This window comes from Vanacampus margaritifer, chromosome 6 (genome assembly GCF_051991255.1).
Source record: "Vanacampus margaritifer isolate UIUO_Vmar chromosome 6, RoL_Vmar_1.0, whole genome shotgun sequence".
NCBI classification, from domain to species: Eukaryota; Metazoa; Chordata; class Actinopteri; order Syngnathiformes; family Syngnathidae; genus Vanacampus; species Vanacampus margaritifer.
The window spans coordinates 6,450,738-6,466,809 of NC_135437.1; the positions used below are offsets into that span (position 1 = coordinate 6,450,738).

The 16,072-nt window shown below is 41.9% G+C and overlaps 2 protein-coding genes across 8 annotated transcripts in view; both read right to left on the reverse strand.

Moving 5' to 3' along the window:
- Window positions 1-297: 297 nt before the first annotated feature.
- On the reverse strand, window positions 298-1,293 carry LOC144053882 (apelin receptor B-like). Its single transcript, XM_077568754.1, has one exon. The coding sequence runs from the start codon at window positions 1,291-1,293 to the stop codon at window positions 298-300; it is 996 nt and encodes a 331-aa protein (XP_077424880.1).
- Window positions 1,294-7,236: 5,943 nt separating this feature from the next.
- ndrg4 (NDRG family member 4) overlaps window positions 7,237-16,072 on the reverse strand; it is a 47,163-nt gene continuing 38,327 nt past the window's right edge. For 5 of the 7 annotated variants that reach the window (XM_077567447.1, XM_077567445.1, XM_077567448.1 and 2 more), the window contains 5 exons: window positions 14,347-14,394; window positions 13,063-13,098; window positions 12,933-12,984; window positions 12,761-12,799; window positions 7,237-11,607 (listed from right to left, as the gene is read on the reverse strand). In XM_077567447.1, coding sequence (XP_077423573.1) covers window positions 11,453-11,607; window positions 12,761-12,799; window positions 12,933-12,984; window positions 13,063-13,098; window positions 14,347-14,394 — 330 coding nt within the window. In that variant the 3' untranslated portion in view covers window positions 7,237-11,452. The remainder of the gene's footprint in view (window positions 11,608-12,760; window positions 12,800-12,932; window positions 12,985-13,062; window positions 13,099-14,346; window positions 14,395-16,072) is intronic. The other 2 variants (XM_077567449.1, XM_077567452.1) reach the window with 1 other exon arrangement.

Sequence of the window (16,072 nt, forward strand, 5' to 3'; positions counted from 1 at the left end):
ATTAGGGCTAGGACATGTTTATATTTTACTATTGCAGTCCTTTTCTGCTTTGAATAACTTTTATTAGATTTGTCTTACTCACTGACTTACTACGCACTTTTTGGAGGGGAAAGGGAAAGTACTGTTCATTTCCTTCCCACTCCAAAAATTGCGTGGGAAGTCAGTGAGTAAGCCAGATTTAATAAAAGTCCATGTCCCTGCATTCAAAGCTTACTTCACTTTTGGTCTCAACAGTCACTCGGCAAGTAAACACCTAGTGTTGATTGAGTTTTCCAGGCACCTTGTGGGTATCTGGCGTCACTTCTTGAGGTGAAGCAGACGCAGGCATTGCGACCTGAAATTCAGGTCTAAGAAGGCGTAGAGGAATGGATTGAGGCAGCTGTTGGCATAGACCAGGCAGGTGGCGTATGGATAGGCCAGCTGCAGGAAGTGCAGGAAAGCGCAGGTGATTGGAAACAGGCCCAAGTTTAAGAAGGCGATGGCACTTCCCAGAGCATGGATGGGGATCGAGCAGGTGGCGAAGACCACCACTAGCGCGATGATGATCTTAAAGAGTCGCCGCTTGCGTTGGTGCATCTTGCGGCGGGTGTTGAAGTGGCTGAACAATGTACAGACAATGAGCCCGTAGCACACCATCATGACAAGGAAGGGGAGCAGAAACGTTAGGACGGATATTGACAAGCTCATCCCGGCTCTCCACAGGTCCTGCAGATGCTCGCTGCTCCCCACTAGGCGGAAGTCCAAAGCACACATAGTGCGGTTGTTGAGGTGCCGGGTTGTCTGGAAAACGAGGAGGGGCAAAGCCAGAAGACCCGATAGCGTCCAGACGGCAGCGAGGGAGGCGTACATGCAGCTGCGGGTGCGCACCTGCCTGCTGGACAGCGGGTGCACTATGGCAATGTAGCGGTCACAGGTCATGCTGGTGAGGAGGAAGACGCTGGCATACATGTTTAAGAACTCCACGTAGCCGTTGATCTTGCACAGGAACCATCCAAAGGGCCAGCGGGAGCCCAAGCTAGCATAGACCGCCCACAAGGGCAGGCAGGACACAAAGGTCAGGTCGGCGAAGGCCAGGTTACCGATGTAGACTAGGGCTACCCGCCGCTTCCCCTGCGTCCGCCAAACTGTGAAAATGACTGCACCGTTGCCAAACAGGCCCAAGATGAAGATGAGCACGTAGAGCACCGGGAAGAGCGTTTGGTATATCGCAGGCTCGGAGCGGCTGCACAATCTGACGTCCTCCATCTCCTTGTCGGAGAAGTAGTAATCGGGAGGGCTCTCTGTAGGCGCCATGGCTTTTCTCTTTAAGGCTAGTGGCGGAGTGTATTGCTGCTCATCTCATCTCTGGCCTCATATGTAAGACAACCCTCTGTGTCGAGAATCCTCCCAGTAGCCCCCCGCCTCTTTTCACAACACCTCTTCCCACCAGTGGCGATTGGACCCATAAATAAAGAAAGTGATGAAATATGCACTGCTGTGTGTACAATTCATTATGCGCTAGAGTGGCGTCATCTTTTGTTAAGAATCAGCTACTTATCACAGATCGACTTCCTTCTCATTCATACCTGAAGTGTCACGGCACTTTAATGATTTATTTACACAATATGACACTGCTTGAAGAGTGGATTGTTCAACTGTTCCAATGTGGACAGTTATTGGATAAATGCTGGGCTTTTTCCCGCCTCTCTGACGCTCAGACATTTGGCTACTACATGATTGGATGATCTGTCTGAGGTGTAAAAAAATTACCGTCCTATGCTCCATTTTTTCTGTTGTATGTATATATATGTATATATTAACTATGATTTCATGTTACTTCTGTTTATCTGTTGTTTCAGTGATCTGACACCAAAAAGTTAGTGACCTAACATTCCAGTGGCTTATTTAAAGCATTTCTTTGGTGCCCAGGGGATTTTAACATCCTGAGAATGCACTTAAGCCAGTATTAGGGCCATGTATAAACATATTTTCTTTAGGGGGGGTAATATTTAGAGAAAAAACTCACAAATTTACGAGAAATAAACTAACACATTTGCGACAGACATTATAAAGTGTCAAATTTGCAATTTTAAAATTTAAATTTTTTAAAAAAAATTTTAAATAAATTTACAAGAAATAAACTTGCAGATTTGCGAGAAAAAAATTCAGAAACTTGCAAGAAATACACGTAGCGTACTTGGATGTTTGTGACAATTAGTTATCATTAAATATAAATAAAACAAAATTTATAATATAAACTTGCTCCCTCGAGGAAATTGTTTACGCCTGGGAATGATGTAAGTTTAATATTTTTGATTTTGCTTTCCTTCCTATCCTTTCTAATAAGAGATGTGCACCTTCTACCATATTACTGATGGCAAATTGGAGACATTCACGGCAAAAATAATGTTTGTGGGAGATTTACTGGTTACGGCAAAATAACCATTGCATAAACAATCACAAACTAACACTAGAAGATAGTCTCTGTAGTAACTTTATGCTACTTTTTCTTATGGTAAAACGTTATGTCACTTATCCACATATTATCTCTTTCACTGCCAGACGTTTTCAGAAACGGGATGTCGCCAGTGCCAGCCGATTTAAGCATTTTGACTGATCTTTCAAGGTCCACAGAAAATGTTGTGTTTGGACTATGGAAACACACATACTACCAAATGAAAGATTGGACTCTCATATTTCATCAGAAAAAAAGTTTGTTTCTACCTTATTCCGTTCTTCAGTAATCAACAATAGAAAATGGTTAGTTTCACCGAAATGCTCTGTTTTGCAACAAAAAGCGGAGAAAAATAGCTTTTTGTGAAACGATGTTATTTCATGCACTCTAGTGAATTGTACACTTCTTTTTGTCCATGAATGATGCCACAAACACCTAAATAGTGCTTTACCTCTATAAAACGCTTTCACCAACAATGAAAAAGTGTTTTTAGTTTGCAAAATATTTTTATTTCCATTCAACAGTGTAACAATTTGACAAAACAATTTCGCAAACTATTTACAAATGTGTGCAACTGTGGTACTACTTACAATTATGTGGATGTTTCAAATACAGTTTTTCTTTTTGTAACGCTCTCCTGCATGCAAGGAAAGGGAACAGGATTTGCACAACAGATTACTTTTGTCATGTTTATTTTCAGTCGTGTTTACTCCCTGTCATGTTTTCCCCTTGTCTTGTCATTTCCTGTTTTATTGTGAAAAGTCTGACTCCTCTCGTTTCTGGTCACTTGCCCTTCCTCGTGTGGTGTCTGTGTCAACCCTGATTGTGTCCACCTTTCCCCATTACCCTCATGTGTCATCCAATCAGTGCCCTCAGCCAGGTGTGTCTTGTCATGTCATTAGTGTTGGTGTATTTAGTCGGTTGTCTCCCCCCTGTCTGTGTCGGTTCATTTTTGCTGTTGCAACTGTTGTAAGTCTTTCGCCACGTCACGCTGACCTCTTCGCCTGATCAGGATCCATGTCATGTTGTTAGTCTCGCCTTAGTTGTTTTGTTATGTTTAGCTTCAGGTTTTGTTAGTTCCATTTGTTTTGTACTTTGAAGTTAGCCTTTTTGATTAGAAATTAAAACCTCTTTTTTGGACTGCACCTCTGCCTCCTTGCTCTGCCTTCCCGCATCTGGGTCCTAAAGCCCCCACCTTACTGACAGAATGAACCGACCCAGACCAGACCCAGCGGGAAGCTTCCGTAAGCGACCGGCTCGTCGTCGGTCGACACGGAAGCACCATCAGCCTGCCATCCAATCCCATTCCATCCAAGTAAGCTCCTTTTCGCGGTATTTGTCTTCTCTTCCCCTTTCACGCGATCAGCAAAACGCACTCAAATCTCTGCCCTACGACACCATTTTGTCGCCTCAATGTTTTTTAGACTCTGACATCTCCGATGATGAAAATGAAGGTCCCTTTCCCATTAATGCAGTTACGGATTACAGTTCCGAATCTGACTCCGAATTGGACTTTTTCACCAGCTTAGTTCCCCACATGTTTTCTTCATAGTTTTCATTTAGGGATTATTTTGACACCGGGTCATGTCACCCCTCCTCACCTGGGTCTCCGCCGTGTTCACCACACCGGTTCCCATCGCATGCACCTCATAGCCCACCGTTACCGCCACGTCATGACATAGTTTCCCCTTTACCTGGTTCCTTACCCACTCCCGTTAGTTTACGTCACGATTCTTCACTCTCTGTATCCTCGGGTTATAGTCTCCCTATTGCTCCTCACTCCCCATGGTGGCAGGCTGATGAGGCTCTGGCTCCGCAGCCTCAAGTCCCTATCGTGCCACGTCAGCCGAAGTCCAAAGTCCCCGAACCACGTCAGCCAAAGTCCCCGAACCACGTCAGCCAAAGTCCCCGAACCACGTCAGCCAAAGTCCCCGAACCACGTCAGCCAAAGTCCCCGAACCACGTCAGCCAAAGTCCCCGAACCACGTCAGCCAAAGTCCCCGAACCACGTCAGCCAAAGTCCCCGAACCACGTCAGCCAAAGTCCCCGAACCACGTCAGCCAAAGTCCCCGAACCACGTCAGCCAAAGTCCCCGAACCACGTCAGCCAAAGTCCCCGAACCACGTCAGCCAAAGTCCCCGAACCACGTCAGCCAAAGTCCCCGAACCACGTCAGCCAAAGTCCCCGAACCACGTCAGCCAAAGTCCCCGAACCACGTCAGCCAAAGTCCCCGAACCACGTCAGCCAAAGTCCCCGAACCACGTCAGCCAAAGTCCCCGAACCACGTCGGCCGTCGCAGCCCCAGGTCCCCGAGCCACGTCGGCCGTCGCAGCCCCAGGACCCCGTGCCGGCTCCGCGGCAGCCCCAGGACCCCGTGCCGGCTCCAGGTTCCCGTGCCGTTTTCACGTCAGCCCCAAGATCCCGTATCAGCTCCGCGTCAGGCCCAGGTTTCCGTCCCGGCTTTGCGGCAGCCCCAGGATTCCTTTGCGGCAGCCCCAGGATTCCGGATCAGCTCCACAGCAGCTTCCGGCCCCAGTACCGGCTCCGCGTCAGCTCCAAGTTCCCGTATCAGCTCCGCGGCAGCCCCCGGACTCCGTGCCGGCTCCGCGACAGCCCCCGGACTCCGTGCCTCCTCCGCGGCAGCCCCCGGACTCCGTGCCTCCTCCGCGGCAGCCCCCGGACTCCGTGCCTCCTCCGCGGCAGCCTCAAGTCTTCGCGCCTCGTCGGCCGCCTCCATGGCAGCCTCAGGACCCCGGGCGTCCTCGCCTCTGCAGCCCCGGGCCTCCTGGCTTCGGCCGCTCTCGTGCGGGGTCTCTTCGCTTCTTCCATGGCGGCGTCAGGCCAATGGGGGTGGACAGGAGATGTTCATCCCACGGCCGTCCTATTCCGGTGTGGCGTCCGGGGTGCCCTCCAGATCGGCGCCGCCGGGCTCCCCTCGTCTGGCGTCCGGGACGTCCCCCGGACTAGACTGGAGGGATGTGTCAGGTTCCCGCCTCCGCGCCCCCTCCGCCCGCCCTGTTTTTGAACTTTTTAAGGGACGTCTGGAAGCCGTCCCTCGACGGAGGGGTTCTGTCATGTTTATTTTCAGTCGTGTTTGCTCCCTGTCATGTTTTCCCCTTGTCTTGTCATTTCCTGTTTTATTGTGAACAGTCTGACTCCTCTCGTTTCTGGTCACTTGCCCTTCCTCGTGTGGTGTCTGTGTCAACCCTGATTGTGTCCACCTTTCTCCATTACCCTCATGTGTCATCCAATCAGTGCCCTCAGCCAGGTGTGTCATGTCATTAGTGTTGGTGTATTTAGTCGGTTGTCTCCCCCCTGTCTCTCTTCGCCTGATCAGGATCCATGTCATGTTGTTAGTCTCGCCTTAGTTGTTTTGTTAGTTCCATTTGTTTTGTACTTTGAAGTTAGCTATTTTGATTAGAAATTAAAACCTCTTTTTTTGGACTGCACCTCTGCCTTCCCGCATCTGGGTCCTAAAGCCCCCACCTTACTGACAACTTTCACTTTCGATTGTCTGTTTCGCGTTTTTCCGGGGAATAGCAAGTAGCAGACTGTACACACTCCTCCGATGAATATGCATTGGACTCGGGGCACTCTTCGTCATCTGATTTGACCCGTCCGCCTGAGCGTGCTCGGTTGTGCTCCGCGTTTTCCGGTGTCAGCATCGCTAGCCCGTGAACCTTTATAACGTCGTCTTAGCCGCCGCGTCAACGCTTCCAACTTCGCCGTCAACCTCGGAGTCACCATCATCGATGATGATCATCGTCATCAATGTGCTCTTTATCGTTGGTCGATGCCTTTCGTCTTTGAAAAAAATTCCCAAGTGTAGAGCTGCTTGCAACCGGTCACCATTGTCCGCTTCCTCGGCCATCTAGCTCCACCTTACGTCTTCTGCTGCCGCGTCAATGCTTCCAACCTCGGAGTCACCATCGATGATGATCGTCGTCATCAATGTGCTCTTTAGCGTTGGTTGATGTTTTTCGTCTTTGAAAAAAACTGTTCTAGCGTGAGCTGCTTGCAACCGGTCGCCATTATGGCTTTTTCAGCCATTGTCCCCTCAACACTCTAGCTCCGCCTCATGTCTTCTGCAGACGCCTACCCAATCTTGTCAAAAGAGTCATTGCTGCCATCTAGGGGCCAAAAATACTCATTAGGCTCACTAGATCTGCTTGAAACTTTCAACACAGCTGGGCAAGGCTTCGCTCCACCCGTTTCAAAAAATAAAAATTGGATGACGTCTTTTAACGTCATTGGTGGCCCTCCGTAGATTTTTACTTGATGTATTTTAACGTCAGTGGCAGTGAAAGAGTTAAAATAGTTGTCAAATGTGTAAAAGACATGTCTGTATTTTTCTGCTCCCATGGCCAGTCGTTTCCATTCACAACATTAGCACATGGCTACCATGACCGAAATCACTGCCCCTTCGAGAGAGAAGGGTATGGCCTAGGCGTGGCCTGGTGCAGCTATTTACATAAAAGTGACACAGGCTGTTTTGAACAGAGCGTTTTTTGGCTGATTTAGGGACAGCAAAAATCTTAGATACAAAGTAAATTTTGACGAATGCATGTCACAGACATCTTTTACACATTTGAGAACTATTTTAGTATGTTGAAAAGTGACATGAGACCTTTGAAAAAAAAAAAGATTTTGTTCGTTCAAAAGGACCGATAAAGACTCTATTTACAAAGAATCAGAATTTTCTCTCATATATAATTCATGGTTCAGCCTTTTTAAAGGGAACACTGCCCACTACTAATGTTTAAGCTAGGTTGGTTGAAAGCACAACACCTGAACTGCAAATGTTGACATTAGGTCTTTATTTATAACTTGTTACTTGTTTAGTACATAGGACAGTGACAGCTTATGTTGTATATATATTTGTATGTATAACATGTTTGAACTTTACATCACACATGACAGCCAAGCAGGTAAGAGTCTGTCTACTATTGTGACCGCTCATAGGGAAGACGTATGAAACGCAAACAAGAAAAAAACAAACACTTATTGCTTAATTGAAAGACAGTAAGAAGAATGACTGTATTAATATACATGAACATTTCACTTTACTAAAATAAGGTTTCACCAAAGGCAAGAGGAAGGAAAATTTCACTGTTAGGTAACATCAGTGTTTGGTGTTAGTAACCTGCTCTAGAAATAATAACAATGATAACAATTAAAAAATAATACTAATAATTACAAGTGCAAGGAGGGCCAAGGTCTAAAGCCATTCTGTGCCAAAGCACAAGTCAACTACACTACTGTTGTTGAGGGGACATCATAAAGTAATTTATGTTGGCTTCAGTGGAGGTACAAAGTGTAGTGCAGAAATTGTGGGAGGGTAAGGTTTAGGGTGACAATACTATACAGCACTTCAAAAAAGGGACAAAATACATTCAGGAGAACACCATACCCCCATAACCCCCCGCTCCCTGGGCAGTTTGTGTTGAAAGTTGACTTCATACAAACTCTCCACTCCATGCAAATGATTGAGGTGTTTGTTTTCCATGCAATGTTCTATCCTAACGCTTCTATTTCACATTATGAATATTTTTTAACTTTACATGAATTGTACAGTTTAAAACACAACCGTCCATGACAATTTACTCTCCATTTTCAATACAATCACATTCTCATTTCTGTCTGTGTCAGTCCCTTCAGTGCTCAGAAAAAACAACACTTTTCTAATGGCAGACATTTTTTTAAATCTATATTTATATAAAAGTGACTTCAGCTGATAGCCCTTTAGGGTGCAACCGGGTTCACCTGTGAGAATCGGGGCACCTTTTTTTAGGGAGTGGGAGTATTTTTTTTTTTTTTTTATGTGGTTGGGGGTTGCCCTACATTCTGAGCTTGGTGCCCAAATGGCTCCAAAACAGCCCCGCTTCTCACAGGCCATCTCAGAAATGTGCACACCTCAGCAATTGAATGCTATGTCTGAACTGACCAAAGAATTTTTGTGACAGGAGACATTGATGACTATGGTGCATCAATGCTGTACATGGATAATCCAATAACTCATTGTGGTCCAGTATAAGAGCAGGCAACAGCACACAACTCTAAAGCTCTAAATGCATACATACTAAAGTGAGGAGTTTATTGTTACATAGTACATCAAAACGAAAACTGACCATCAACTGCAGTGATGAACTAATCTAAGGTGTGTTACTATTAAAGCCTTTTTTCCTGGTCATAAGAGTGAGTGAGTGAAACTTTGGTACATATAAGTAGAGGGGCTAGTTGCAATAATGAAAGTCAATTAAGATTATTTGTTTTGTTTTGTGGGGACCAAGCAAAAAGAGGGGTACACTCCTGGTGCTGCCTCAGCCCCACTGGTTTAGTCTAGATCACAATGATTGTCATAGTGGAGACCACAAAAAGTTGATTACAACCAGAACCACAACCATGCACTGGAGTTACAGACTGACAATATTGATTACAACTATGGCTCTATTGAAGTAACGACATGTGAGGTCTAACACCCTAACACTAGACTCCCCATATTATAAAGCATCCTAAAATTACACATCACATGCATATAGATTTTACTAAACACAATTATACACTATATTACTGTTGTGGATTGTCTTTGACTTATAAATGGCACACATCTTAAAGCCGCTCTCGTTAACCACGTAAATAAATTGTATTTGAAGTCAATATTTATTTTAGATGTGTTCATAATGCATAAACTCACAAACCATACAATGTCAGTTCACTTGAAATCAGGCAGTATGTGTTTGTGTTGAATATACTTGGGCCACTTAATTGCAAAATATGTCTAGAAAGAAGAAAAGAAAAAAATATGAGCTGGCTTCAGCTGGCAGTTTTTCAGTGAAGTACTATCATTTAAAAAAAAAAATATGAGGATGGAATGATTTTCAATCATCTCTATTCACCCACAATGTACAGATCATACATCAAATTTACACCAAAAAATAAACGTTAGAACACAAGCGCATTCATGTTGAACTGGATTTAGGTGGAATAATTCCGAATAATTCCCCATCTACTTTGATAACACTCAAGCCAGCCCCCCCCCCATCCCCCCCTCCTCACTTACTAAAGCTTCACGTTCAGAAACAAAAGACAACTTAAATCAATGAAGCTCGAATTTCTTTCAGCGCACTCATCTGTTTCTGCCTCCTCCTCAAGCCAAAGATTAGCAACTAGTTGACATCACAGTCCTGAAGTCATTTTGGAGTAAAGTCCACAAGTCAACTAGTCTGTACAACCCCAAACACACACAACCTATGTGAAGCTTTAAAGCAATGTTATGCGTGTATGGTCTACTGTAGCTAGCATGCTAACAAGCCAAAATTACATGTAGTCTAAGCAGTACTTGGACAATGCTGTTGACAATGCAAAGGCTGTGTTCTGCTGTCTGTCATTCAAATTCTGGACAACCTGTGACCACCATATAGCCTAAAGTGCTGATATAAAACACATTTTAGAACCCCTTGACTTAATCACGTTCTCCTTTTTATGCCATTACTTGAGCAGCTTTTTTTTTTCTTTCATTTTTTCATATTGCTACAGAAATGGTTGATGTGTTTGAGTGTATGTGCTGGTGGGAGGGGGGTGAAAGGGGCTCAGTAAGGGGATACTTAGCAAACAAATATAGGAGATAGCCAGCAATACAAATATAAGTGCTGGGAAACACGAGTGAGTTTGAGGGAAGTATTATTAAAGTGGGTTTGGGAATAGCAATAGGCTATGGTTGTATTCAGAAGTTTCAAAACATTCATCATGAACATATATATATATTTATTTGGGGGCTTTTAATGGTTGATTGGAACTGTCTTCATCAATGAGTTTTATAAACAAGAATTTAGTGCACATCTTTTATTTATTTATTTCTGAATATCTCTGATCCACACAGGTCAAAAGTATACATACAGGATGTACATACAGAAACAACACTCACTAGTATTGGTCAAATATCACTTAGTGATTTTTTTAACATGTTTATTTTTTTTACCATAACCAGACCATTTTCGTAGCCATCCACAATCCTCTGGCGTAATTCCGCCTTGATATCTGACCACACCTCTTGGCACAATTGGAGATATTGGTTTACAGGCACAAACCTGGCTTTTATGCATAAACCACAAATGTTCAAAAGGGTTGATGTCAGGCTCAATAATGGCAAAGAGAAACTAGCAGCTGCAGTCAATTGTGATTAACAACAAGTTAATAGGCCTGGCCCATTTAAAAGACCATATGTACATATATTAGAGCCTGTATAGTGTAAATAATTTTGACTGTGTGGATTACAGAATTAAAAAAATTTAAATAAATTCAAACATGTGCACTCAATTCATGTTCTTAAAACTAATTGAAGATTAATGTTGAAGAATAATAGGAAACTTCTAATCATTAAATGGGAAGTCAGCTTTAAACATTTCTTGACAATAATATATTATATGTGACCTCACTAGTCTAAACATGACATTCTGATTAATATTACATTTGTGGAATATGAGTTATGAAGCAAAATCCAGCAATTTTTTTTATCCATCTCGGGACGGCCATTTTGCTACTTGCTGGTTGTTACCTAAGACCTAAGCAATTGTGATGTCATTTTCACTTGACAGCAAGTGGTAAAATGGCCGCCTTCTGATATTGATAAAAAATGCTGGATTGGATGCTTAACTCGTACTCCACTAACACAATATTAACAAGAATACCGTATTTAGACTAGTGGGGCTGTATCGAACATATTATTATCAAGAATTATTGGGAGGTTGACTTCCCCTTTAAAGGTACAAAATGAATGTGATGTTCATGCCCATGATGAATGTATGTAAGTTCTGACTGTAACTGCACATGAACTGTTCTGTTACAATATAGGAGAATAGCAGACAAAGGATCTCGAGGTTGACGACAGAGAGAGCGATCATGGCTATTTACTTCATTCCGTCAGATTGATATCCTAATACAGTCTCCTTTACCGTTACCCCCTATGGCTTCCCTCTGTGTCCCTCCACCCCTTCTTCCCCTCTTTTTTTTCCTGACACCTCAACAGGAAACTTCCATAGTTTGGGTGACCGCAGCGACTCCCTCAGTGCTGTCGGAATGGGTGCAGGCCCGAGAGCGTGACCCATCCGTGGAGCTGGCGCTTGTCAGGGAGGCGGTCCTGGAGCGAACCAGGCGAGTCATACTGGCGGAAGGCACTGAAAGGAGAAGCAGATGGGTAAAGAAAAAAACATTAACTTTGTGTTTATTAGTTTCGCATTGCTGATATGAAGGGAGGTCATGCTCTTTGGGGAATCAAGATGTCCCCTTTGTGCTGCGGATGAACAAACATGAGCCTGGATTTGGTCAATGTAGCTGCTGGTGCTGTCGGTCTACTCACAAATGCATTATGAGCGGCATGCAATTGAGGAGCTTGCAGGGTTTTTACTAATAATGTGGAGCTTGTTGCTGAAAAGACAATAGAATAGATTGCCTTTTTTGTTTCTTATGTCTCTTGAGGTGCTTTGAAATAAATGTGGCTCCTTGTTGAGCTAACTAATTTTAATATTTCTCCGTTACCTTCTCATTACCATGTAAATTAGGGCTTGTGTTAAACATGTGAAAACATTGAAATTTCATATTATATATGCAAAACAGATAACTAGGTTTAAAATCAAGGACAATAACTTGTTAAAATATTGTTCAATTATAAAAGGGGGGTTTGGTAAAAAAAAATTAAAAAATAAAAATCCCTCAATATTATTAAAAGTTAAAAAGACAATTTGCAATTTTGGTACCAAATTTAGAAGGAAACATGAAAGTTCTTTGTGTGTAAGTGTACTACAAAATACAAATAGCACAGTGTAAATAGAATTCCCCTCTAAGAGTTTATAATCAGTTCAATAAATTGAATTTAAAAATTAGACGCACACGGTTTGCATTGGCAAACAGGATGTGGCGGACCAAATCTGGCGCTTGGGCCTGTGATAGACGTATATGAGAATATAAATAAGGATATTGAAATGGCAGTTCTTAATGTTGAGATTTTTAAAATATTTGCATTTATGAATACAATGAGCCAGGCCTTGCCAAAGCTAGTTAAGGGTCATGCAAAGAGCAGTTTTGGAAAATGATATGATGAGGTGAGGGACAGAAAGGACGGTATATTTTTCCATTGAAGGAAAAATTATTCAGAGATGAAGGGCCTTGCAAAAGGGTCTTGCAAATGCTGCAAAAAAAAATTAAAAAATAATAAAAACGGTCGGAACATCCCAAAATACGGCATTTAAGACAAAATAAAAATCATGTTTGAAAAGAGCATCATCCAGGGCAGCAATAAGAGGTCAGAGGTGAATGTGGAGGAGGAAGTACCTGGCCCTCCACTCAACCTCCGATCCTTCACATAAGCGACTGAGAGAACAGGGCAAGGGAGACAGAGGCCAACATTAACTGCTGCTAATCTGTCGTTTTACAAACTGTTATTTTTGTGACAGAAGATATAAAGATAAAATATCGCCTTCAATAGTTGTTTGTGAATACTTACTATAGCCCATTCCTTGAAGGAAATACTTGAATGCTTCAGTGAGCTTCCCAGGCTGTAAAAACAAGACAGTCTCGTAAAAAAAAGTTTTTTTCAAGTGCCTCATGTCCTGTGATAAGAGTTAGAATGTTACCTGTGTAAGCTGGGGTAGTCCACCAGAGTCAGCCATCTGTCACAACAAAAGGAAATAGTCATAAATCATGTTCTTTTAAAGGTGAAAACCCATTCTTGCACTTTTTAGTGGCTTCATTCTGTATGCGCTGACTTCAGGCATTTCTGCTTGTATCAGTAATTTTTCCATCATTCACCATCTATCACCTTGGTTAACATCATCTATGACAATCAAGACAATTTTTACAGTATTTTTTTCTTTTAAATGTGTACCACCCAATATAAGTATGTTCAAATTCATATGTTTTTACAAATTTACGCTGAATCCAAGGGCACTATTTTTTTGCCAGCATAAGTCTTACGCAAAGTGTGGTGTAAATGTGTGCATGGGTGGAGTTTTTTTTGTTTTGGTATTTTTGTAGACAGCTGCAGTTGGAAACGCCCATGTGGGAGTGAACACAGGCAATTTGGCAGCGACTCCTTTCATTCCCTTTAAACTCATTGCACAGGGGGCCACAACTTAGACATGCTTTTAGCCGGTCTAAATCCTAGTCTACTTTATATCTGGGGTGTGTAATGAAGAAAAAAATGAAGTAAATGAAATGAAGATGTGTAATATTTATTCTGTTACTTGACTTTCATTGTAGATAAAGTGAAATAATTTGTTGAAAAATGTATTAATGTTTTTATGACAATAAAAGCTGTTTCCTATAATGGCCATTATATTATACACATTATGATGTACATTATTCAGGTTGCCATATGTAAAGGCTAGGGATGTAGCTATAACGGCAATATCGTGATATCACAATTTTAAAACTGCCACAGCATCGTCGTCATGTCACAATATTAAAAGCAGTACATCTGTTCAAAAAGTCAGGTTAATTTCCATTTGTGCGGTTCTAGCACCCTCTGGTGGCTAGTTTTTTAGTGCAGTTTAATTTTCATAAGTCATGTTTTGGCCCATCTATGTTTAAAATCCACGCTAAAGGTCAGATGAAGGGGAACGTAATATGCTTGTAAACCAAGTCAATATGTGGAGGAACTCAATGTGAGCTTGCATTGGCAAGTAAGTGCCTCAATATTAAGTCTTATTAGAGATTGTAGGTGGTTTATATGCATTGATGTTATGTACAAAAGCACAATATTGTTCATTTTTTTTTTAATTAAGAGCTTTTTTTTTGTTACAATAGTGGGACCTTTTTTATATCGCCATCGTGATTATTAGCGTATCGTGAGCTTCATAATGTGATATTGTATCGTGATGCTTGGATATCGTTACATCCCTAGTAAACACTGTGATTACCTTGAGGAAGGTGGTGTTGGTTGGGTCAAGCTTGGAGTTGCACTCAACCTTAAAGGCAAGTTAAACAGAATAAGCAACCTCATTAACAAGGAAAGATGTAATTGCACAGTAACTTTTAAAAAGACAATACATTGGTAGTGATGAGACTATATTCACGGTATAGGGTCCATTTTAGAAGGGTCTACGAGTGACCCAGATACTGCAGCGTGCTGCAGTGATGACTCATTCCAGTGGGATGAGAAGACATACACGCACAAATGCTCACATGTACACACACGTATAAACAGTGCTATTCGCAGAGGGCATGATATTGCTTACTAAATCCTGCTGTGTTTGATCCAAATCACCCAAATAGACTGGCAAATCACTTTTACATGTTCCCTTCTCTTTTTCCTTTGTTGATTCCAAGGAAAAGCTTGTCTTATATTTAGAAGCAAACACTGTCTCAACTGCTCACATCAGTGGATATGACATCTATCTGTCACATCTAAGAAAAAACAAACCATTTATTTATTTATGTATTTAACGTCTCACCATCATTCTGCAACTTCTCAAGCAACATCAATACTCATTCTTATTTCCCACCCTGACTCCATCTAATTCCTTCTGTTATAGAAGTGAGGTTTGATTTAAGGTTCTATGCACTTGGACAATTTCGAATCGAGAGGTTTCAGAGTCAGAACGAGACCATCTGGCCCCCAGCAGAACACACGCATGCATGCACACACACATAGACACACGCTTATGAAGGCAGCAGACACCCACTCACAAAACAAACAAACATGACAGTAAGAGGGTTTGTGGTGAGTTCTACCAAAGCTGTCTGTCTGAGCTGCTTTGTGTGGGAAATGAAGTCATTAACTGCATTTACATACGATGTAGAAAAATAGATCACATTGTGTAGAACACAAAGAGTGACCAATTTGCAATTTATCCAAGATTTCAAGATGATTCACAATTTAGTGATGCGAATATCTTAATACATTGTATACAGCAACAATCTTAACGATCGATGTAAATATGATGCAGTACATTATGGCATCATATTCACCTTTAATGTGACACTTATTCACAAACATTATGTTTTCAATGACAACTACTGTATATCAAATCAATTTATTAAAATCACAAACATGAAAATACTATTTTGGATGCAACGGGTGCTTGTCCTGCTGTTCTTTATATCAAGAATCTTTTAAAAACTGAGAGATACTTATTGGGTAGTGATGAATGCGAAGGGCCATCAATATGATACACACATTTGAAATAAATTTGATCAAATTACCTTTAATTATTTGTCTTCATGCAAAGACATTTACCATGTTAAGAATTTCTCACAATATCATCAACAGTGATTTTGTAGGAAATAGATAATAAATACCCATATGCTATATTCTATTTCAAAGCAAGTGTTTACATTTTTAAATGTTTACCTCTATAAAATGATCAGGGTATCACAATGTCACTCACTGGTCACTTCTTCAAAGAAACCCGCAGCTTTTGTGACCACTGATATGATTACTGTATGTTATAAATCTCAGCAATGTTCTTATGCTTCACAGCCCCATTAGGTGCAAATTCAAGAATTACAGTTCTTGAATATCCTTCATAACTCAAAATATTCAAAACTACTTTTTAAAAATTATTTCCCAGTACTATGTAAGGATAACACTGCCTCATTTATAAAATATATTAGTATTAATTATGTGCTGTATTGTTATTTTTG